The 25,082-nt window shown below is 42.8% G+C and overlaps 2 protein-coding genes across 12 annotated transcripts in view; both read left to right on the top strand.

Moving 5' to 3' along the window:
* LOC114248698 (uncharacterized) overlaps positions 1 to 23,064 on the top strand; it is a 30,906-nt gene extending 7,842 nt beyond the window's left edge. For 5 of the 11 annotated variants that reach the window (XM_089734151.1, XM_089734153.1, XM_089734154.1 and 2 more), the window contains exons 4-15: positions 4,140 to 4,249; positions 5,077 to 5,266; positions 6,255 to 6,337; positions 8,188 to 8,324; positions 14,052 to 14,206; positions 15,103 to 15,250; positions 15,328 to 15,512; positions 16,869 to 16,973; positions 17,806 to 17,889; positions 18,411 to 18,467; positions 21,572 to 21,744; positions 22,318 to 23,064. In XM_089734151.1, the coding sequence (XP_089590277.1) occupies positions 4,140 to 4,249; positions 5,077 to 5,266; positions 6,255 to 6,337; positions 8,188 to 8,324; positions 14,052 to 14,206; positions 15,103 to 15,250; positions 15,328 to 15,512; positions 16,869 to 16,973; positions 17,806 to 17,889; positions 18,411 to 18,467; positions 21,572 to 21,744; positions 22,318 to 22,375 (1,485 nt within the window). In that variant the 3' untranslated portion in view covers positions 22,376 to 23,064. Of the gene's footprint in view, positions 1 to 4,139; positions 4,250 to 5,076; positions 5,267 to 6,254; positions 6,338 to 8,187; positions 8,325 to 14,051; positions 14,207 to 15,102; positions 15,251 to 15,327; positions 15,513 to 16,868; positions 16,974 to 17,805; positions 17,902 to 18,410; positions 18,468 to 21,571; positions 21,745 to 22,317 lie in introns of all 11 variants that reach the window. The other 6 variants (XM_089734156.1, XM_089734159.1, XM_089734160.1 and 3 more) reach the window with 2 other exon arrangements.
* Positions 23,065 to 23,876: 812 nt separating this feature from the next.
* LOC149501182 (uncharacterized) lies at positions 23,877 to 24,900 on the top strand. The gene has a single exon (XM_089734474.1). The coding sequence runs from the start codon at positions 23,877 to 23,879 to the stop codon at positions 24,897 to 24,899; it is 1,023 nt and encodes a 340-aa protein (XP_089590600.1). The 3' UTR covers position 24,900.
* The last annotated feature ends 182 nt before the right edge of the window (positions 24,901 to 25,082 follow it).

The following is a 25,082-nucleotide window of genomic DNA, read 5'->3' as shown; positions in this document are numbered from 1 at the left end:
ACTCATGCGCTTGTTGTGGAATATTTACGTGATGTCGTGCTTATTAGAATTGAATACAATGTCTACTAGCTCAGGTCCACCACTACACACGCAAGGTGGGCCGCGAGCTCGTTCACCCGTTTAGGCAATAAAAAAACTCATATGGCCGTACATTCATATCGTCTATACTAATATTATAAAGAGGAAAGATTTGTTTGTTTGTTTGTTTCGAATAGGCTCCGAAACTACTGGACCGATTTGAAAAATTATTTTACCATTAGAAGCCGACATTGTCCCTGATGAACATAGGCTACTTTTTTTATTGTTTTTTATATTTTTTTTTTGGTTTCATGTGTGTTTTAATGTTTCCGAAGCGAAGCGAGGGCGGTCGCTAGTTATTAAATAATGATCCTTTAGTTTTTGATTATGCTAATGAACGGAAATAACAGTAAATCATCAAGCGACAAAACGTATGAGTCCTCATGCAGATCGCAGGTCAAACCTAAACACCACCTCACGCAGACCCAAGCAGCTTGGCATTCATTACGTCTTTGCTAATACTGCTTCAATACCACATGCTATCTAATTTTAATCTTCATCATATTTTTAATCTTCATAATATTTTAAAGTTTAGTACTATTATTGTCATTGTTAATGTCACGAATGATAGACAACACATATTTAATTATGTCAACAAATTAGAAACAGCACAGGGAAGGATTTAAAAGAACACGCAAAAAACACCTAATGGTTTTTAACTCGTAAACATCTCCGCGCTCGGTGACGCGACACATAATGTCACCAAATAAATAAATAGTATATAGGTATGTGTGTATATATGTCACCAGTTAAATTATATAAAAGTCGAGTGAAAATATTCAGTGGGTGGTATAATATCTTGCGCACAGTGGTGGTGTCATTAATAGTAGCTCGCGTTGTCGTGTCGTTAGTCATGGTAATGTTGTGCAGCAACTTCCTTTGAATAATTCTTAATGTATTTACATCTGCAGCTCAGATGTATCTGTATTCTATCTTCTTCTTTGTTTAATAAACCAATTAATTAAATAAATATTGAACTGGCTAGTTATCGTGCTTATTGTACTACCTGCTCCGCCTTCGATTCTCGGTGGGATACAGTATCTCTGTCAAAGAAGTTCAGTGTACAATGTTTTTGTTAATTGATCTATAAGGATTGTCTTGTTTAAAACAATTAATTACTATCAAGAGTTTGGACGAGGTGTCTTGTATTACTAGCTGTCCGAAGATAGGTACTTTATCTCACAGGCAAACTGTTTTTACCTGGAATAAAGACTTGATTTTTCTTGAGAAATTCGGTGGTGTAATCACTTCTGTAAACAATGTCTATTTCGGTATACGGGAGTCTCGCCAATACGACACTATTTGTACGTTATAAACGAATGTTCTCATCATTCCTTTAAGATATTTTCAGTTTAAAAAACTTCAAAATATACGTGTGAATTGCGCAAGCGTACGCTATTTTTACTTTGTTACGAGTTATTCGCGAATTTAACTAAAAATGCGCTGGAATGTAATACTCGTATTGTAGTGTTGTTGTTTTGATATCGTTTGTTAGTCGTTCAACGCCTAGTTATAGACGCAGCCGTGGTGCTAGTGATGAACTATCTCAGTAATGGACTATCAACATCAAACACAGACATTTTTTTTTCAAATTCTAGAGGTATGTTTTAGTTTAGAACCAGCGTCTTATGTGAATAAGTATTGTGGCCTCAATGTCTGATTTTTCGTAGCATATTGTTGTCATTTAAATTTGAATTGGGTCTCTGGTGCGCTCTCTTGAATTTTAGAGACTAAAGATTTTCCAGGGTCAAAGTTTCAGCCAATTATTTACCCAGCCCTTCAAATTTTGATTTTTTATTGCCTCTAGTCTTTTTTTCTCCTACCTATGCTGATAGCCTTGAAAGGCTATTTCGACTTCTCCTTGATGAGTAGGTAAGTTTACGGGGCTCAAACGGGGTGTGTTCAAACCGGTGGTAAAGCTCTGCATGACGATAGAAAGAATGAGCGAATAGATAGAATGAAACAAGCTATCTGCTCGAGACAATATTAGTATCGGACACCAGGTCTGCTGTGGGAACACATATTATGTACATATCTGTTGTCGGCTGGAGCGTCACAAGTGTGTCAGTGCACACGGATGCAGTTACTTCAGCAGTCGAAGCCGAAGCGGTGCATGGTCTAATAATACATCGGCCTGGCGTTGCTGCCGAGTCGGTTAAATAGAGGATGATTTAATATCGTTGGTATTTATGGGTTCCTTAGTGTGAAAACTGAACTGGCTCGAGACGGGCAGACTAATTTACGGCTCACCTGATGTGGAGTGTGTACCAGAGTTCCTAGATGCGTAAAGTTGTATGGCGGCCTACGGGTCGCGCTTTTAAAGTAATGATCAAAGACGGTTAACGCTGACCGTCATTGTTTTAAGCTAAGCGTATTCTTTCGGTGTTCAATAGATAGTTCCTCCATTAATAATTTAAGTTGTGCTGACGATATAATCCATCAATCGGTGCACTCCGAAAGTTGGTCGGGATATACAAATCTAATGCCGCCTCACACGGAGTCACATTAAATGTGAAAAAGGGTGAGTTGCTGATATTCAAACCAGCTGTATTTCGTTGGATAATGTTTGTCCTGTAACATGAAACGGAATCCCATTAGCAAGAGTTAGTGAGCTTAAAAATTTGAGACACTCACGGAGGATTTATTTGACGATAGGGACCTTGAGAGGAAGAGTGGAGCGTTGGCGGTTTGCTGCAATATGTTCGCCAGCATGTTGTACGAAACAAGTAAAGCTATGTTCAAGGCTTACTGACAAAGGTTCTACCCGTGCAGTCAGAGGTTTAAGTGTGGGCGAACCTAACGATCTACGTACACAATATGATGACGCCTTTAGGATGATGGTAGAGCTCCCATGCTACTGTTTCGCGCATTACATATATTTGCAGACACCCACATTGATGACTTCTACAGCATCATGCGGAAATAGACTTTACCGATGTACAGAATGCGTGTGAGCTCCGACACTACCCTGGGAGCATTATCGCAAAAAATGGGCAATCCATTTTATAAGCATTGTGTGACAATTCATTTGACCAATCAACGCTGTCCCAAGTATAGGGTAGATTAACTAACATTTTAAATATAAGCTTGCTACTAATATTTTTTTAGAATACCTATATGAAATGAAACTTATTATTATTATAAAATATATCTTCTTCTTTTTCTCCACCTTATCCCACTAGGTGGGGTCGGCACAGCTAATTTTTCTCTTCCATTCTCTTCTATCAGCCGTCATCTCAACACTCACTCCTCTCTCTCTCATATCGTCATTCACACACTCCATCCATGTCTTCTTCGGTCGACCTCTTCCCCCTCTACCTTGCACTACCATTTCCATACATCTCCTTATATTATTATAAAATATATAGGTAATATATAAAACAAATGAAACGACTTGCACCTGAAATATATTCGGTTGATCTAAAATAGACTCGACGCACGACACGCCTTCGTCGGAAACGTGAAGACGACCGTGCGCTTGGAAACTAGGAACCGTTGTCTAATAAAATACGTTGATACTGTTATACTTAGTGAGGCAGGTTACGATAATTAAGAATGGGCAGGCGAACTTTCTCATCATACGGACATCTCATTTTTGAAGACCACTGCAGCTATAGTCCACGAGTAAAAAAACACGCCTAAAGTCCTTCTACTTTTTTCTATTTTAAGTCAGTTCAAAATTACCGATTGCTAAGGACCCGGTACACGCCATGAAAAGAAATATTATTTGGTAATAAATGGTTTAGTGGTAAATAATTATTTGGTTCGTGCGTTACTTTAAAGTTAAATCTGTTGATAGTTTAAAGTTTTATATCAGTCAATGGACTCGTGGCGGCGGCAACGGTGTTGCAGTACGCCGTGAAAGTCATCGTATGTTTAAATATACAATATTGATGACACTCGACACACGCCGGGACGAGACATTAGTGTTACGTGCCCATCTTGCCTAATGCGGAGGCGTGGTACCGTTGACCCAACGCTCCCTGCGTGACAGACTATACTGGGTGAACTAGTTCAGTCAATAAGGCCTTATATGTATACGTTTTCGGCTTTGGTTCCAGGGCACCACGCAGCTGGGCCCGCCGCACCGCGTGCAGCGTCTGGGGGAGACCTTTGTGCCATTCGCGGTGTTCGTAGAATATCTGCAGGGACTAGCCGGATCCACTTATTTGTAAGTTTTATTTTATTGCTTCAAAAGCTCCTCTCGGCTCTGAAGATAACTTTAGAAATTACTTATGTGCAGTACAAAATGAATACGTTTTGGTTTTCGATTTCGGTGAGGCTCATAAATGGAACTGTGTAGGTATCCATATTATTTATAAACTAAGTTGTAAATTTGAATATAATAACTACCTTTTAATTGATTATAACAATATTTACTGAGATTTCCGTTTCTTTGCACTCGGTCAGAAAGAACTAACAATATCTTGAGGTCTACCAGTTTGATTAAGTTGTTTTATAATCTTCACGATTAGAAGATACCAGGAGTTAGATAATGGCCAACCATATATTATATGTATGTGAAATTAACTTGTTTTCTTTTGCAATTATTTTCATTTTGTCAATTCTAGTAGAACAATTGGCGCAAAAAAATGAACATTTAAAATCTAATATTTAAAAAAAAAACTAATATTTAAAAAAAGACATGCCCGCTGAGTTTCTTGCCAGTCCTTCTCAGGACGGAGGCTAATTCTTGTGAATTAGCGGTAGTTCTTTTTGACGTTCAACAAGTGTGTACTTTCATTTACTTTTAATAATTTTTTTTGATTTGATTTGATTTGATTTAACTTAACGCGTCCGAATGGTTACCAATTCGCGCATCAATTTGTTATTTCTTACACTTTGGAGCTCCATGTTTTTATAAAATACTAAATTAAACAGTTTGCATGAAGTTTAATAACCGTCTAATGTTTATTGGCTGCCCGAACCCGTGGACCAATTTTATTCTCTTTGTGCACAAGGATTTCGACGCTAAAATCTGTCAATCTGACGCCGCAGACCGTCGCAGTACAACCTGCTGGAGCACAACTGCAACCACTTCTCGGACGAGGTTGCGGAGTTCCTGTGCGACGCGCGCGTGCCCAAGGACATCCTGCAGCAGCCCGAGGAGTTGCTGGCGCCGCAGCAGCGCGACGTGCTGCACGCGCTGCTGGCCGACCTGCTGCCGCGCTCCGGGGACGCGCCGCAGGTACCGCCGCGAGGGCCCAGCGTCCTATGTACTTGGCGCATCGTCATTCCTTTCATCATTGGGTTCTGTTCATTGTAATTGTAGTTTTACAAAGACAAATGTGTAATATTTTGTAATTTTCTATTTTCGTTCAGAATTGATTAATAATGATTTTTTAAACTTAGCATTGTAAGACTTCACGATAAGAATGTTGCCGCCGCAGTTGTCCTTCTATTTAAAAAATTCGGTGTGAGGGGAGGGAGGGCCGTCCCAGTGAGTCTGCAGCCCACGGACTTCAGCAGGAGTTGGCACCGACCGGCCCGCGCTGCGGTGGCCGCTCCGCACGAGCACTAATTGCGTGGTCTTTTAATTCATTTTTGAAGAACACGAACATTAATGGAAAGGTGTCATCTTTTGTCTATTCCTGACATTATTAGACTGATCACAAAACTTACACAAATGTGTCTTGTGTTGAGCATAATTAGGTTTGACATGTTCAGTACTTTAACAATAATACTAAACAAAAAAAACAAAATGTGTGCAATTCAAACGTGGTAGAAGTGAAACCTTCCAAAATTAAAATACAATTATCCTAAACGTCTTAAGTATATGTAAAATTTTGTCATTAGTAAATAATTGTAAGGTAGCGCCCTCTGTGAATTGATATTTTAATTTCACGTATAATCCTAAATTAAAATTCACTACAAGAGCTTTTATACACACGATAGTATTAAAAAATCTCACAGATGGCGCTGTATTAAATAGTATGTATATTTCTGTCTCATTCTTTGCTGGCTTCATCCTACACATTTTTGTATTTGTGTCTCTTACCTGTCGTTTTTTCCGTTGCATCCGGTTTGAAATCACAACGATTCTAAAGAAGTTTTCACTTAAAAAAATAACCCTTTGTATTCTAATCCGCAGTAGGCGCTACTTCCATGCTCCAGTGCGAAGGGTTAATATGAAATGAGATCTTGTTCGATTAACCATAAGGCATGTATTGGCACAGAGCCTGTACTCGAGCGGGGCGCGGGCGGCGCGCCAGGACAGCCCCGACTACCTCACGCTCAACAGCCAGATAGAGCAGGCCAGGTGGGGCATTCCTACAGCACATCACTTCACTCTTATATTGTCTATAAAATTACTGATAAAGTTAGCGGTAAACCCCTATATATTAAACACAAAAGCTTTGTCGACATTCTCAAAAATTTACAATATAAGCAATAATTATATAAGTATTCTAATTAATTATTATTCCTATATTTTAAGTAAATATGTGATGTCTGTTAGCCGCGTAATATCAATCATGGTTTAAATCAAATATTAACAAAACTTTGTTCAAATTTGATCCATAGATTAATCTTCTTACTCGTAACAATACAAAAAAAACTCAGCTTAGACAAAATGAGCTGATGTTTTGTTGTGCGGCAACATTTTTCAATTTTTGATCACATTTTAAACTGAAACTACTTTACTTTGCTGAACAAATAAATCGTTTTAAAAAATACCATGTCTGTGGAAGGGAAAACACTCTCGTTCTAAATTTTTTTTAATCAGCAACCGAATTGTTAGTAAGCTTAGAGGCAACGTGGCAATACATTGGAAGGAGCGAACTAGGTAGAATTTTTGGCGGGAACGCGAAGGAGTGAAGTTGTGTGATTTGTTTTATTATGTCTATTTAGTGTTTCTTCAGGTTTAAATGGGTAATAATGGTGGTTTATTAACTGTTTAATATCTGTGAAAGTGCACAAATGTGGGAAAATGAAACAAAGCTGCTGGACGCAACTTCTCGGCTTCCTCCAAAAAATCAACTGAAAAAAACTCAGTAAATGACCACCATTTTACTAAGATTATATTTCATCCCATATCATCTCATTTCATTTAATTTCATCCCAGTTGATTAATGTCTCAAATTAATCATCTTCATTTCATATCACTCCATATTATCATTTTTCATAAAATTAAGAATATAAATTAAAATAAGACATGACTTAAAGGTCTTAGTTACCAGGTCATATAATCCCTTAAAAAAAAGCGAACTATGTCCGAGCTAGCGGTTGACTTGTAGCACGCCCGGCGACGCGGGAGCGGGCTGGTCGCGCCGGCTGCGCGTGGTGACGTCACTGATGACGTCGGTGGCGCGGGCGGTGCGCGCGTACCGGGCGGCGCGGTACCACTCCGATAACCAGCACCCTCCTTTCTGAATGCAACTGCTGTTTCTATTTCTTTGGGCAGATAATAAACGTCTTGCGTCAACTTGTCTTTTGATTGTAGTTAGCTGGTCGCGCCGCGCTCTTAGAAGGATGTGGTAGGGCCTCGAGCTCTCTCTGAACTAACTTTAAGAATGAAAAGTTAACGGCCAAGAACTTCCTAAGCGTTCAATCTATACTATAACTTTTGCTTAGCAGTTGGGTTCTTTAACGTGTTTGCTAGAGATTAAACCTGACTACGTCAAACACGGGGGACAGTTTAAGAACAGATCAATTTTTTTACGCTCTCCGATGTTTGCCGGCGTCTGTGGAAGTCGATAACAGAATAACGTACGCTCTTAACGTGCCGAAAACAATATTGATTGGCAAAACTGTGCTCAAATACGTATCTTCACAACAAGGTCTAAGGTTGCGAACTCTGTAAATATAGCGAAACTGTGACGTACAAGTGATAATGTCGATGTGTTACTTACCTGGCGTAGGGGATACCGTGATCAAAAAAAAAAAAGTCGATCTTGTGTTGCTCTCTGGCGCGGTCGCCTCGTGCCGACCTGTCCCCAAGCAAGCGTGTGCTCTATTTCAATGATCCATTCCGACACATTTGACACTTACTACACTATAGCGCGGGCGGCCGCCTTCACGTTACGTATAACGAGAGTGCCACGTAGTATCGCCTCGCCTCGCCTCGTAGCTGCAGAGTTTTATTACTTTTAATGAATATAACGCACACAGGATACAATCTCAAGAGCTGGAACAACGCCGCAGTACGCTCGCAGAGAAGCTGGCGCGGAAGGAACGGAAGAAGCAGAAGAAGAGGAAGAAACAAATCCGGGAGAGGGGGGAAGCCGATGGAGAGGAGATAGATTCCGGTAAAGATTTAGTTATTTACTGACGGTAGGATGTTTTGTGAGTCCACACGGGCAAGTACCACCGCCCTGCCTATTTCAGCCGTGAAGCAGTAATGGATTTCGGTTTGAAGGGTGGGGCAGCCGTTGTACTGTTAAAACTAGGGACTTACAACTCATGTCTCGAGGTGGGTGGCGACATTTACGTTGTAGATGTCTATGGGCTCTGGTAACCACTTCACACCGGGTGGGCCGTGAGCTCGTCCACGCATCTAAGCAATAAAAAAACGTTTCTCCTTGATTATCCTGCGCTGCTCCTGCCTATCCTCGGCTGTTTTAGTTATCCTGTACAGGTATACCCGACCGCGACGGGACAACACCGCGCCGTCGTCCGAAACACGTCTTGTCGGATTTTCCAGTTTCACTCTCGCTGCTTTTAAATTCCCCAAGCACCGGTTACCGTCCTCGAGAGAACTAACCCACAGACAGAGCCCACTGAGTTTTTCGCCGGATCTTCTCAGTGGGTCGTGATTCCGATCCGATGGTAGACTCTGCGAAGCACTGTCCTTGCTAGGACCAGTGTTAACAGATTCTCTCAGCTCTCTGAGCTCACGTACCCGTCCGCGCGCAGCTGGAGTAGCCCCTGGGTCTACCGGCGACCAGGTAGGGACACATCGCGGCGCGTGCTCAGTGCGACATGTTTGTGCTCACTATCTAGTTCCAGCTTATTTAATACCGCAGATAGCAGAATACCGACTAGCAGAGTGTGGGATTTCTTTTGTTAGTCTTCCTAGTCCGACGTTCTTATTTTGTAGCGCCTAAAGCTTGAACAAGTTTGTCGACGGCTTGTTTTTGATTTCTAAGATCGTTTAGCACTTTCAACTCATTTGACGGTAAAGGTTACCGGAGTCCGCAAACAACTTAATGTGAGTTTTGGATACGTCCTTAGCGCAAATCATAACGTTCCTCTCACAGCGAGTAGATGTCGCTATCGACGTACACCTAGAGAGAGAGAGAGAGAGAGAAAAATCATAGTTTATATTTTAGCAGATTCGAAAACAATATATTTAAAGTTTTTTTTTATTGCTTAGATGGGTGGACGACTTCACAGCCCACCTGGTGCTAAGTGGTTACTGGAGCCCATAGACATCTATAACGTAAATGCGCCACCCATCTTGAGATATGAGTTCTAAGGTGTCAGTATAATTACAACAGATGCTCCGCCCTTCAAGCCGAAACGCATTATGTACTGCTTCACGGCAGAAATAGACAGGGTGGTGGTACCTACCCGTGCGGACTCACAATACGTCCTACCACCAGTTTATAACTGTCGACATGGATACACACGTGGGGTAGTAGTCCGTCCACCTGTCAAAATGAATGTGCCCTTATCCTAATGTAAATAATATTACAAGCAGATAAGGCCGCGCCGGGAAACCGTTGAAGTACGCACATAGCTAGTGTCGAATGGCAACAAATACACGTACGTGTGTAGTACTCAACTAAATTAATTAAGTGTTCGCTTCGATTTAACTGTCGCACCCGGAGCTGCGGCCGAACGTCGACAATAGCTGAATCACGCTAACGATATTGTCAGAGAAGATTTGTTGAGATGTATTTTGTACCGTATGTTCCATGGGGAGTGCTCTGAGGAATTGTTCGAGATGATACCGTCATCTCGTTTTTACCATCGCACCGCCCGCCACCGGAGTAGAGTTCATCCATACTACCTGGAGCCACTGCGGTCATCCACAGTGCGTTTCCAGAGATCTTTTTTGCCACGCACCATCCGGCTATGGAATGAGCTCCCCTCCACGGTGTTTCCCGAGCGCTATGACATGTCCTTCTTCAAACGAGGCTTATGGAAAGTATTAAGCGGTAGGCAGCGGCTTGGCTCTGCCCCTGGCATTGCTGAAGTCCATGGGCGACGGTAACCACTCACCATCAGGTGGGCCGTATGCCCGTCTGCCTACAAAGGCAATAAAAAATAAATAAAAAAAAAACTATTTTTTAATTCGTTACTCCGACCACAAGGTCCTAAAGTTGAACGACTCTACCTACGACTTTAGAAGTCGTCGCGGCTAAAGGTCATGACGCCTGACGATTTACTTCCACGGTGAAGGAATAACATCCTGTAATAAAAATCAAACTCGAAAAATTATAATTTGCGTAGTTACTGGTGATAGGACGTCTTGTGAGTCCGGACGGGTAGGTACCACCGCCCTGCCATGAAATAGTAATGCGTTTCGGTTTGAAAAATGAAGATCGTAGAACTCATGTTTCAAGGTTCGTTTTTTGCAGCATTTACGTTATAGATGCCTATGGACTTTTCAGTAACCACTTAACGCCAGATGTGCCGTGAGCTCGTAAGCAATAAAGAACGAAATAAATATTTTTTTCTCCTACCTACGCCGAAAGTTTGGTTTTCCTCCCGCTGTACAGGGAAGAAACTGTAACTTTTCCTCCCTGGGTACTGACAAGTGCGCATACGCGTTAGTATCTACGTCTGCTCTCACGCACCTAAAACTCTCCGCTATTGTGTTTAGTGTAAAATTGAAATAAACAAAAGGCAATAAAATTTAATAGTGAAGTATTAAACAAAGATGAGTTCATCGGACAGTTCTTATTCAATTAGTAGTAGTTTATATAAAAATAAAAAAACAGTTAGATTGTTTTTTTATGAGTATGGGGGGGCTCCGCCCCCCCTACCCCCTGCCAGGGCTTCTGCCCTGGACCCCGGCTCGGTCATCCACGAACTTTCGGCCTGGTAGGAGAAAAAATAGTATTTGCACCGCGGGAAAAAGTGGAACACAGGAGAAAATGTACTACTTTTCTCCCTTGGTGCACAATGTATTGTACGGCCTGAAATTTTTTTTTTTATTACCTTTGTAGTCAGACGAGCATACGGCCCACCTGATGGTGAGTGGTTACCGTCGCCCATGGACTTCAGCAAAGCCAAGGGCAGAGCCAAGCCGCTGCCTACCGACTACTTTACCAAGTTGTACTCGATCTGCGTATGACAAGTACCCTCAAATGACAGGCTTAGCTATTTCACGGCGGCGGAGTTTATCGTCATCTGTCATGAGCGCGTCAGTCCGTTTCCGCCAGTACAAATATGTGAACACGACGACGGACAAGTGGCCCGCTGAGAGGGCTTCCCCGCAGCGACAGAACATTGGCACGTTCCGGTGCACGCGCTAGAAACAATAGCTAAAAACAGATGTGTGGTGTGACCGACCGACCGCTCACCTCGCGCGTGACGTCATCCAGCGCCGCGTGCGCCAGAGTGACTCATGCCGATATCAAACAAAGCATTTACGAGTGTTCACGAGTGGTCAGTCCGTTAGCAACGAGCGAGGCCGGAGTGCTTGGTGACTACCCGATGTTGTCGTTCATGTGATTATTAAACAAAAAATCAGAAACAGCTCACATAGGTATCGCGGTTCTGACTATTACTGTCGCGAAGCGTTCTGATCTTTCTAATCCAATACAGTCGAGGATGTATTTTTGTCTCTTATAACCACTTAACAGCACATAGGCTGCGAGCTCGTCTGCGCATCTAAGAAATTAAAACGACACGCATCTCGTCCTTTCCACTCTTGTACGTCATTGTAAAGTTGAACGAATCTTAAATGGGTTGTTACATTTTGATTCAGTCTCCGGGAATATGTGAAGTGACCGTTTTCTTTAAAGTGTAAATCGAGAAAAATGTTTACCGACATTAGGACAGATAAAGCGGGTTTCATATTTGTGACTGGGCTCGAGGATGCGATGGGCGCGCCTCTCTCTCAAGGACTTGGAAGCTTAATATTAAGTGCCAGCCTGCCTATTTCTGCCGTGAAGCAGTAATGCGTTTCGCTTTGAAGGGCGGCGCAGCCGTTGTAACTATACTTGAGACCTTAAAACTTGTATCTCAAGGTGTGTGGCGCATTTACGTTGTAGATGTCTATCACCGAATCACCGGTTACTTCCAATGGAGTGTATCCGATGGGGCTCAAAGAGATAAACTCCAGGACTTTTATTCTATCGTGTGTTCTTTGAGAAGCTCTTGAAGGATTTGTTACATCTTCTCCTAGTTGCCATCACGCGACTTGTCATCGTCGTCGAATTTACCGGTACTCCCACGTACCTCTCACGTATTGATGCTCCCCGACACGCCATAGCTTGGGAGTGAAACCGTATCCATGGAGTTCGATTTGACAAGTCTCTCTTCGGATAAGGTTTAAGGAGCGTTCAGTTTATGCCATTGCTGTTGTCAATGAGTAATGCCGAGCATTTATTATCGCAGCAGGTGTACCGCCTGCTCAACTATATTGAACCCCAATATGTAGACAAAAACTAGATTTATTTCCCCACCAATTAAACAAGTAGAACAAGGTATCGAATTTACCAAAAAAAAAGTCAATTGTGAACACGACGCGGTGTAAGACTTCCACCCGATTTGCGGCAATTATAAATATACTGGCCTCCGTTGGCTCCCGTCCAACTCCAGCCGCGCTCCGCCATTCCGCTGGCGACCGCCGCACACTCCGCATCCTCTGGACCCTCCCGCCAGGACGACCCGCAGGTACGTGCCGCTCTTCCGGAAACTGCTGACTCGAATTAGGACAACTTTTATTATATTTGGAGACTATTTTATTAGCCCTACTGCCTTCAGTTCATTTTAAAGTAGGACGTTGTTCCCGATGCGTGTTAATGCTTTATTAACCAAACTAAAAGTGTAAAAGTGTTTAAATATACAATGAAAATAATCTGATCTATAAATTCCGATCCAAAAATAGAGCACCGCGCGCGGTTCTTTCGCTGGATGATTTCGCAATCGTTACACTAGCAGTCGCGCCGGCACACAACAGTTGAACACTAGTTTGTTAATATTGTTTTCATTTCGAGTCTACGAGTTGAAGTTTATGGTAAATGGACAAAAACATTTCATAGTCCGCACGGTAACATTTACAAAGACTTAAAAAACCTAAAGTCGACATTAATACCGGCTCCGCTCAGTTGACTACCGGACTACACACACGGATTACCCCGTGGCATCAATAAAATGTGGTTTTCATTTTGATACTCGACTGTAAGAATTCTTCATTAAATATATTGTTCAAAATATGCGAGCTGTGGTATAAACATAACGTTTTACAAACACATTATTATCGGCTACAGTGTACATGTAGGTATATGAGTCTTTATAACATTAACATGAGACTAGAAGCTGGACTCTTGTATTATAAAGAACACTAACAAAGATTGCTCTTCGATAGGTAGGTAATGTCGCGCAAATATATGATGTGATCGAAGTGCTATTTTCGCGTGATGCAAGCTCATGGAATGACGATATACCTACTTATTTACAAGTGATGTGGCGTGTCGGAGTTGTAGCAAAACGTTGATATCGAGAGAATATAATGTGCGTTACGTGGCCATTACATGTTGTTTATAGTCGGTACTTGCTAGAAGTTTCGTTTGAAAGTCTTATAATTACTTTCTGCAAAAAAGTGCAATTGCAGTGCTCTATTTGAATGATAGAGACATTTGATTTTTTCTGAAATCGAATTGAAATCTTTTTCAATACTTTTAAGATATATAATATATTGTATGCAGGATTTGACTTATACCCAGGGGAAAATGATGCATTTTTTATATAGACCTATATGGAATAATCGAATATTGAATATCACATTATTGTAGATAAGTCAACTGGTTATATACTGGTCGTATACAAATATTTTTTATTACAATTGCACTCCACAGACATGGCAGAAGCAGTAGAAGTTCCACTAGCTCATGAAGAATTGTCTCGCGCTGGACCCAGCTCGGAGGCCCTAGAGCTGGAGGCAGATGAAAGGAGACAGGAGGAACAACGCAAGAGGGAGAGAGAGCCGCCGATTGTGTTTAGAGATATAGACGTAAGTGATTTAAATTTCCCTGTGTTTGCGGGTAGTGCGCTGTTGTGTACAGGCTCGTCAGTTGTTTGTGAGCTCCCTGCTTGGTTCGGTTGAATGGAAAGTTTGTACATTTGTTGTACGACCCCACCCCCTTTTTTTGTAGCGCATAGTCCCCCAGCGTGCGACGGGGCCCGAGACGGGTGTGTTGCGACACAAACTGTTGCACTTCGTTGTCCGGCTATCCAGGCCTCGTAAGCCGTTAGGTAGGTTTGACCCAGCGCATGGGTCTACGTTACAGTTGGCTCACACGTCCGCCTAATTGACGTTAATCTCACTTGGAAATCTGAGTACTTTGGTAAAGCCTATTAAGAATGAAGGTTAGGCAGCTACTCTTATACGGTGAAGGAATAACATCGTGTAATAAAAATCAAACTCGTAAAATTGTAATGAAGTAGGACCTCTTGTGAGTTCGCACGGGTAGGTACCACTACACTGTTTATTTCTGCCGTGAAGGAGTAATGCGTTTCGGTTTGAAGGATGGGGAAGCCGTAGTAACTATACTGAGACTTTAGGACTCATATTTCAAGATGAGTGGCGGCATTTACGTTGTAAATGTCTATGGGCTCCAGTAACCACTTAACACCAGGTAGGCTGTGAGCTCGTTCACCTATATATGCAATAAATAAAAAGAAAAATAAAACACGGAAAGGCGACTGGTATACGATAGCAGCATCCAACATCGGGGAATAGAGCGTACGTAAGCGCGTGTCGGTTGGTGCTGCGTGCTGCGTGCTGCGTGCTGCGTGCTGCGTGCTGCGTGCTGCGTGCTGCGTGCTGCGTGCTGCGTGCTGCGTGCTGCGGCTGCGAGCGCGCCCGGCGAGTCGGCAGAGATATCTCATTTCTGATAACTTGAACAGCCGATAGCGGAGTTCGAGAAGTTGGCGGACGCTCTGGAAGGCGTGGAGATGTCAGCCGAGGAGCGGCAGAGCCTGGACGAGCTGCAGCAGTACCTGGTGCAGGGGGAGGGGAGCTGGGTGCTGGGGGACGATTTCTTGGAGTTCATGGGTGAGTGAGTGTTGTGAGCGCGTGTGAGCACGTGTGGACGGGCGTGGAGCGGCAGCACTGAGCGCGCTCGTGTGCAGGCGGGCTGCTGGGGGCGGAGCGCGAGGCGGTGCGCGCGGCGGCGGGCGGGTGCCTGGCGGCGGCGGCGCTGCGGGACGACGTGGCGCTGCTGCTGCACCAGGACCGGCGCCAGCACGCGCTGCTGCAGCACGCGCACCGCATCGACGCGCTCTCGCTGCCCGACCAGCGCGCCATCGCCACCTTCGTGAGTGCACTCCTGTCTGTCGATACTCTCTGTGCAGCAATGTGTCTGTGTCTGCACTCCCTAACCAAGTTGAGGGGTCGTTCAAGTATTACGTAAGCAGATTTATTAGAATTATTCACCCCCCCCTTTTCCCCTGTCAGCAAAAGTAAGCAAAGCTCTGACCTCCCATAGTAACGTAAACATTGGTATATGATTTTTTCTACTAATGTATATTAATTTTTTTAATGGTTCATGAGCAGCAGTTATAATTCTAGAAATAAGAAAATAGGGTTAGGATAAAGGATGTTAACGCACATCATATTCACTTAAACAAACTTTATTGGCGCGGAATTCAACATAAAAGAGTTATAGAGTACAAGGGCAGTTCAATAAGTAACCGTGTTAGAAATGACGACACCTTTTTTATTTTTTATTATATCTTATACCTTATACCTATTCAACATAATCCCCTTTTAGAAAGATACCCTTCTCCCAAGGTTTCTGCCATTTTTTTAACTCCTCCAAAAAATATGAATTGTATTTGTATGAGATTTTTTAAAACTTTCGGACAATTTTTGGTATAACTTAGATTTGTCTATTTGCAACGAAATCTTAACAATTCAACTTTGGCGAAATTGAATCAACGGCAACACAAACATTAACTTGCTTTGCTTACAACACGTCAAATTCGTCAATCGTACCCAAATGAAACAATAGATTGATGGAATAAATTTAGACAAGTGAACAGCGCGCGTTAATTCTCTTACTCCCTTACTCAAGGAACGTTTGTGCAACAAGGCATATTATAAAGTTAAGGATTATTTACTAGATGGCACTACGTGGGAATGAGGTGTTCGCTCCTGGCCTTTTCATTTTTCATTATTATTATTATTTATTTGAATTGTATTTTTTTGACTTGTTTTTTCGTATACTGTAAATATGTTTTCTTGTTTAAAAAAAAAAAGAAAATAGTTGAGAAAATACAAAAAAAAAAAAAAGCCCGCTGAGTTTGTTTCGCCGGTTCTTCTCAGGACTGTGGCTTTTTTTGGAACCGGTGGTAGAGATAACATTTTCTTTTACATTTTGACATTCAACAAGTGTGTTTTTGATGACATCCAAGTTGAAATAAATGATTTTGAATTTGAATTTGACTCAGTTAGTTCCAAGCGAGTACTTAAACGTAATCATTATTTATGGGAATCCCCGAAAATGCGTTTCGTTTTCAAGCATAGACAATGTGTAGGTTGCCAATATGTGTAAATAAGTAAATAGCCACTGCTGACGTAATGACCATCTAGACGCCCCCTGTGGTGCTGAGGTTGAGTAGCACGGCCCCCGGGTTGTGGCGGGCAGTGAGGGCGCGCGCTCCTGTTGCAGCTGTGCAACCTGTTCGAGCACGTGTCGTCCTCGGAGTGGCTGCTGTACATCAGCGAGTGGGAGGCGGGCGGCCAGCAGCTGTCCAACATCAGGGTCACTACCAAGGTACGTGGGGCCGCCCCGCCCTCTCCGTGTCGGCAGCTAGACCTGAGTATTAAGTGTAGGCTTGTGGAGAGTATTAAGCGGTAGGCAGCAGCTTGGTTCTGTCCCTGCCATTGCTGAAGTCCATGGGCGACGGTAACCACTCACCACCAGGTGGGCCGTATGCTCGTCTGCCTACAAGGGCAATAAAAAAAAAAGAACGCGAGGAGAACTATAGTGTTCATTAAAAATACAATGGCGGTGGTTTGTTAGCCATCTGGCGAGTCGAAGCGCACGAGTGCGGGGGGATGAAACAAAGTCGTTGAACGCGGCTCCTCGGGTCTCCAAAACAGTCTACTAAAATCTCAGTTGGTCTTTCTTGAAATAAATAAAAACTTCCCTCGTTTTACTGTAACATTATTATATTTCAATACATATTCATACATTCAATTTCATCGCAATACAGGTAACTCTCCCATAACACGATATTTTACAACACGGCTCCACTCTAAAATTAATTATTTTTTTCCCCAAAACCTCTTATAACACGGTACTTCTACAACACGATAACGAGATTTTTGTTTAAAATTGTTTAAAAAATTACATTTTACACAATGAACACACAACATATGAGAATAATCGAATTCGTACTGCTTATTTTTGATGCATAATATAATAAGTAAAAATACATACAGGCATAGTTGAGATGTTTCATTTACAAACATTACTTTCCTTTTTGTACTGACCTCAAGTCTCATGTAACACGGTTTCGCACAGTGTTATAGGAGGGTTACCCGTATATGAGTCCATTGCGTGTAGAATATGTGCGTGTAAGTAAGTGCGGGCGCGTCCGCAGGTGTGCGTGCACGCGGTGCTGAGCGAGGACGCGGCGCTGCGCGCGGTGGGCTCGGCGCTCATGCACAACATCTCCACCAAGGAGGTAAAGACTGTGGTCTGTATCGCTCTCTGCTGCACTTCCTCTTTGTATACTTGTGTATGTACCGCGACTATAGGAGTACCAGCGGTAACTGCGTCACCTTCAGAACCTAATGACCTCTTGGCGCTGGCAATTATATTAGAGTTGATTTTGTCAAGGATGTACTTCACCGTGGAAGCTAGCCGCGAGCTTTGTGACATGGGCTCGTCGGTAACTTACTTACTATTTTTCCACAAAATTATTCATTTTATGGGAACCTTTGTTCTATAATAAACTCTGACGTCCCGTGTTGGGATTCTCGCAGATGTTCGTTGTTGAACCCTCATAAGATGTTTTCATTGAATTATCTATAAACATTTGATACAGATTAAAAACGACATTATATTAGTATTATGGTAACAAATAACAATAATTAGATTTTGTGTGACAAAATGACCTCGAGGTGGGGGCCGGTGGGACCCGGTGGGGGGACCGGTAGGGCCGGCGGGGGTAGGGTACATGAGACAGCGCCGTGTGTCTTTCAGCGCTTCATGGTGGGCAGGGCGCTCCGGGAGCTGCTGCCCAAGCGCGCCAAGTCCAAGGTACTGACAGTAACACAACAGCTTGATGTCGTTTTACTAACCATCGCAAGTCATTTGTCAGCCCGAATATGCTTTAAATGATCACAACTTTTACAAATAAACTAAAAAAAGATTTGTTGTAAATAGTTGAAAAGGACAACAAAATGAAATAAAATATATTAAATTAATAAAATAAAAATTACAGTTGCAATGCACAGTTATAGTAAAACACTTCTTTTCTATTATGTTTTTTGGGTCCGTGGGCCCAATCGGCTAGTTCGAGGTTCCCGCGCCTGGGGCGCCGGCGAATACTTGGAATTCGTTGAAGATGTTAAGGGCCCACCCACTAAAATACTCCCCGGCACTTTCCCCGGCACTCTCGCCCAAAACCCGAGCCCCGTCCGAGACAGAACCCGGGCGAGGTGGTCGCTGTGGGCAGCAATGGGTTGCTGAATCTATTTATCACCGAGCATCTTAAGAACATAATGCGCATGCTCCTAACATACATACACTAACCACTAGCAGTGAGTTAGCCTCGCCTTGTGTCTTAACGCGCTGGAAACTCTATTGATCTAAATGTGTTTATTTGTTACTTTACATACAAAGAGATTTATAAGACAAAGCTAGCAAATTCACAAAACCCATAAAGTTTGCCTCAAAACATTTGCAGTAGCAGATAATCGCTATCAATGAATGATCTATTCTTAGAGCGGCTCAACTGCGCGCGTGAGAGCTCGCTGTCGTCGTCAATGTTTGATAAAAGCTCTAACTTGTGTCATGTCATTATGTGCGCCGCGTACAGCGCTACTTGTAATGAAGTCATGAACATTATGTCCTTACCGTCCTTACAAAAGACGTTCTCACCTTAAAGAAGTCTGTACAGAAAGTTAAAGTATTTTCTTTTATATATTTTTATAATTTCTATCAATTAGAATGTGCGCGGTATTGAATTGTTTCTCTGCCAAGAAATTGTCCAAACTTTGGCAAAAGTAGGTCTTTTTTTTATTGGTTTGATTGGTAGACGAGCTCACAGCCCACCTTGTGTTAAGTGGTTACTGGAGCCTATAGACATCTACAACGCCACCCATCTTGAGATATAAGTTGTAAGGTCTCAAATCTGTCGGCACAGTTTTCGTTTGGGTCAACCAGGGTCTAACTAACATGACGACCGAATGCTCAAAATTTTAAGTAGTCCTCTTGGACTACTTAAAATTCTTCAGTTGGTCCGGCGCCCAGTTGTCAAGTTTATTACCTTGTCGATTGGACGCAAATGGACCAATGTTGTTTTGATGTTAACGTTGAAAGCTGCTGCTAACTCAGCGGTGGTCGTTGCTTACTTTAGTTTCCGGGCGACTGCGAAGTTCAGTTTTAAATCAAAATTTCCATGTCGGAAGTGTGTATGTGGTGTTCACTCCGCACACGTCACTAATGTTGGGAGACGTTTGTGCGGCATTGCTACCGCGACTGAACTCTCATTCCATAATTACTCGTATTTATCGAGTCCATATTGATGAAAAAGATACAAATATAGTGAACACAAAACACTAATCAATAAACAAACGACTGAATTATATTTGCGACTCGCGAAATCCGAAGAAAATACTAAGCAGTGAGCAATACGCATTGAGAGCAATACGATGAAGTTCTTAAGTTATTTGTAATACTAATACACTATGAGACTATGATGTCTCGAAATGAAAGATTTTATTTATTTACAATGAATAAGAAAGAATTCCAACGTGTAATCATAATTAAATCGTAAATAAGGTAGCGTAATTAATTTTCTAAGTAGAGATTCGTTAACACAATCTGACTTAGGGTGGAAACTCCGTCATACAACCGTAATAACAGTAATAAAAAAACGGCAGCTCATACTAATTTATACACATACTATAATTATATAATACATAAACTACATACAATAAAATCTTCTTACATTTGATAAGATAATAATAGTTTGCAAATTTATTAAACTTTAACAAGCAAGATACGAAATAAGGCAGAGAAGGTTGACAAGGTGTTTAGTCGTTTGTGATTAATTAGCTGCGAGGCAGGGTGTGTGATATAAACGTGGATCCAAGTAGCTAAATTACATCATTTACGTTAACGACACGTCGTAAAGATAAAATGCATTGTAAAGGAAGCATTCCGATGTTGGCGACTGCGACAGGCGACCGCGACCGGGTCGCGCGACTTACTGCTTAGTATGAATTTAACTATAACTCTAAACAACGCAAGCGACCCGGTCGCGCGATCTGTGGGCGTGGCTAGCAAGCGACCCGGCTACGTTGCACGTCAAAATGCCGTCATTTTCCACACATGATGACGAATTAATAATAGATGTAGTGACTAAACCCACCTATATACGATTCAACACTCCGCTCATATCTAGATAATGTTATTCGAGACAATATTTGCGAAGAAATTGGCAAAATTCTTGTTTCCGAAAGCAAGGCAAACAAAATGAGCGTATCATCTTCTTCTTCTTCTAATAAAATCTGTATAGCCCTTTTTCTAGTCCGATACAATTATACTGAGCACTAGAACACAACTGTATACAATAAACACTGCGGGCAGACTGGGCATCGGTCGCGGTCGCTGACATCGGAACATTCCCTCTAGTTGTACGATGGAAGTGAGGGAGATGCCGCCACGTATTACGTCGCGGTGGTGTGAGGCACAGTGCCACGTGTTAAAGCCGCAGGGTGGTAGCACCTAATAGATTATTTATAAATTAATTCGCTTGTTCCGCTTAGTCGTCCGATTCTCATGATGATGTGTTCGTTTCTTTCGACTTTGTTGGTGTTTATAAGCCAGTGTGACCACCATCAGGGCTATTGATGTGCGCTCGTCTCATTTTGAAGATTATAAAAATCTGTCTCGGGAAGGGTAAAGCGATCTTGTAGCACAAGCTCCTTCAAATAGATGGCACCGGCCGCGGCCGCGGGACATCGGACCGCAGTCTTCTGTGAAGCAGTTGTCAGGTCGCGTTCCCTTCGCGTCCTCTCCCAGTTCTGTTTCTGAAAGCATCGAGGTTGTTCAACACACATACTCCGAGAGTCCTAACATCGAAGGCGTGATCTGGTGATAACGTGTAACCGGAGCCCGCTATGACACGGTTGCAGGTGTTCGATGAGGTGTGCGTGGAGCTGGCGATGGCGCTGCTGCAGGTGCTGTCGTGCGCGCCGGCCGAGGAGGAGCTGTACCGCGCGTGCGGCGCCCTGGCCCGCCTGGCCGCGCGCTGCGCCGACGTGCCGCCGCTGGTGGCGCTGGTGGGGCCGCACCCCGCCGCCTTCAGGTGACGTGCCCTGCGCCGTGTGCTGCTGTGACACCGCGCTATTGTACCTACCTAGCAGTACGCGTCGGCGACGCCGCTCCTCGACCTTGAGCCGACCCGTGAACGCCACACTCATATTTTTCGCTTATAATTTCTCAACTGTTACTATTTGTTAAGTATTTATACGTTTGTTTTTTATGTACAGTGCTTAAAGTGTTTTTCACCGTAGTCACATAGTAACAGATAGGTGATATCGCGCGACGTAACTGGGTTGCTCCGGTTGCTCGTATCTCCAATGAAGTACTGGGCAGACAGCGAACATTGCTTTTGCTGTTGAATGTTGTGTTTAGTTCCGAGCACCTTGCAGTAGTTGTGTGGTCGCGGACGACCGAGCTGTTCGTTTGTCGACATTTCAATATTGTGCTAACCATCGTCTATTTTTTTGTACAACTGCGTCAAAGATCTGCTGAGTGGGATCTTTTAAAATGTAAGCGGACAGTTGATACAAACAGCTTATTGCTGTGTGTATGTGTACATCTGTGTTTTGTGTGTTTTGACGGACATTCAAACGAACATTATGTTATATATCCACAGAGGCACGAGTCCCCGCGTCGACGAACAAATAGATCTGATCGTGAAGTACATCAAGTAGCCGGTAGTTGGGGCGCGTCGACACGCTGCAGACGAGGTGCCGCGTCAAAGATTGTTCATTAATTTTATTCCAATTGTTAGAACGTAAACGTCGTGCGAACATCTCATGTATGCGTAAGGAACTCAAAATAAATTAGTAGAAAAGTTTAAGTCAATATTTTAATTAATTAAAACATGAGCCGGCAGCCGCCCGTCTGCCCGCCCGCCGCGCGTTCGTTCCGCTCCTCCCGACAGTTGACGGCGCGCGGAACTTCAAATAAAAATATTGGATTAAAATTTATATGAAGGGCGGCGCCATACACAGCGCGACACCCCGCACTGCGCAGACAGTTTTATTTTTTATTTGAAGTCTCTCTTGTTTTGAGATAATTATAGGTTTCCGATTTATTCGGCACTTTATCGCAATTGTCACACGTGGCCCGCGCCGGCGCCGGCTCGTGGCCCGCTCGTCTGCTGTAGGCGGGATAAAACATTACTTCTTGCTTTCATTGATATTTTGATCTAAAGTTCTTTTTAAAAGTATTTTTTTTGTTTTTTAACAGCTTCGACGTTTCTTTGTAAATAATGTAACACTAGAAATTATAATAATTTATTGGTTAAGATTTCTAGATTAAGTACCTGAATTTATCGTACGGTTTGTTTTCATGAACACGTTTTATGTAATAATAAATAACCAACACAATTTATAAACTGGTTTTATTTCTATGTAAAGCAAATTTAGCCCTTAGCGTCGTCGGGCGTGTGTACAATACAGATGCACATGTATATAATAGAAATAATAAATTTAAATTGACTTTTTCTGGCAAGGGTACAGTCGCTCCGGTGTGAAATAAGAGCTAGTCGTTATGTTATGCTACTAAGTACTACTAACTCGGCATCGGTCACGATGAGTAGTAAAGTTAACGTCTCGGTGGGATTCGGTGAGCACGGCGCCAACCCAACTGCGTTAATGAAAAGCTGGAACCCATCTCTCAGGTTCAACGCGCTTCTGTAGTTTAGATGTGGAAGGGAACTAAACTAAACAATGTGGTTTGTAGAAAGACAACATTAAGCAGCGGCGGCCGGGGCGGACGTCCGGCTGTAACAACAGGTATAAGTCGAAGTCGAACATGACCACCGCGGACGAGAGTAACATTCGCACTTCAGGCGCGATTATTTCGATAATACGTAGAATACGTTAAGTGTACTGATTAGCTCTGTAATTCTTTTGTTAAATAAATGGTAAAACTGGTGTTTATTCTGGCTAAGTTGCGTTAATAGTGTGAAACGTTATTAATATAGTGTTTGTGATTGTTTACAACAAGGATATTCATCGTGAAACTTACATACGAACCTAAAGTTCTGTTTAGTTTCAATACTACAAAGTTTTGGTACCCACACCAAGAAAAAAACAAAAGCATACTTATATTTCTTCTATATATTCAGTTCAAAATATTAAATCACACAAGTTATTAATTACAATACAATTTTATCCCTGCTGTCCATCTGTAAACCACAAGACAATGGCAAAGTGTGGAGCATGTGGAAAATTCTTGTCAACCGCGGACTGTGCGCGTTGTAGTAAATGCAGTGACATCTTCCATAAAGAATGCGTGTCAATCCCATCTACGGGCGCTGCGCCTTGGGGCTGGATCTGCCCTAGTTGCTCAGCGAAAGTACCTCGTGGGGATAATGCGGCAACTCCTGTACGAGGGTTGACAGCTGTCGGGGTGCATCACACTTCGAGCGAGGGAGATGTTGATGCAGATACGATGAATCGGTCGCTGGAGTCTCGTGTCGACCTTGGCTTAGAAATCCGATCTTTTAAGGATGAGCTGTTGGGCCTAAGAACTGACTTGAGAGAGTGCCGAAATGATATCGCTGAGTTTAAGGAGCTCCTCAAGTCTTGTCATGGACGCATCGACGCGGTGGAAGCCCGAGTGCTTGGTCTTGAGGCTCGCCTAGCAGAGAACGTCTCAACAGCAGCAGGTTCTGACTTGGATTCCACGGTGGCTGAACTTCGCATTCAGCTGCGTGAACGCGATCAGGACTTGCTCAGGAATGATATTGACATCATTGATTTGCCGGAAGTTCGTGAAGAAAGCACTTGTCATTTAGTCCAGGTTGTGGCGGTAAAACTGGGAGTGAAACTTGACATGCGCGACATAGTTCATGCGGAGCGGATTGGTACAGTAAGACGCAATTTCATTGAGGGCAACGACAATCGTCCTCGTATACTATCAGTACGACTGGCCCGTCGCTCGGTTCGCGATGCACTATTGAAGGGAGCCCGCGTGCGCCGTAACCTCTCCACTACTGATTTAGATGTACCTGGCCCCGTCCGTACTGTATATTTAAATGAACGTTTGTCCGCATATAACCGCAAGCTGTTTGGTACTACCCGTCAAAAGGGAAAGGATAAAGGTTGGAAGTATGTCTGGACCAAGGACGGACGAATTTATATTCGTCGTGGTGATGGTACTCCTGCGCTCAGAATCAGAGTTCAGGCCGACGTGGAGAAACATTTTGGCCCGGATACAGTTTGATAAAAATTATTATGTACAATATTTTTCCTATGTTTAAGTATAATTTTATTTCAGAAACTGATACTATGTGCTTTGCATTTTTTCTACTATTTATAAACATGTCAATGTTCCGATTTGTTTATTGTTATGGGTTGTATTTGCTATTACTTATTATTATCATTATTAATCAATATTTTAATTGTT

This window comes from Bombyx mandarina, chromosome 17 (assembly GCF_030267445.1).
Source record: "Bombyx mandarina strain Sakado chromosome 17, ASM3026744v2".
NCBI classification, from domain to species: domain Eukaryota; kingdom Metazoa; phylum Arthropoda; class Insecta; order Lepidoptera; family Bombycidae; genus Bombyx; species Bombyx mandarina.
This window is presented reverse-complemented; position numbering and strand designations above follow the sequence as displayed.

What these genes read in the sequence shown, in the direction of transcription:
- LOC149501182 (XM_089734474.1), top strand. Translation starts at nt 23,877, where the DNA reads ATGGCAAAGTGTGGAGCATGTGGAAAATTCTTGTCAACCGCGGACTGT.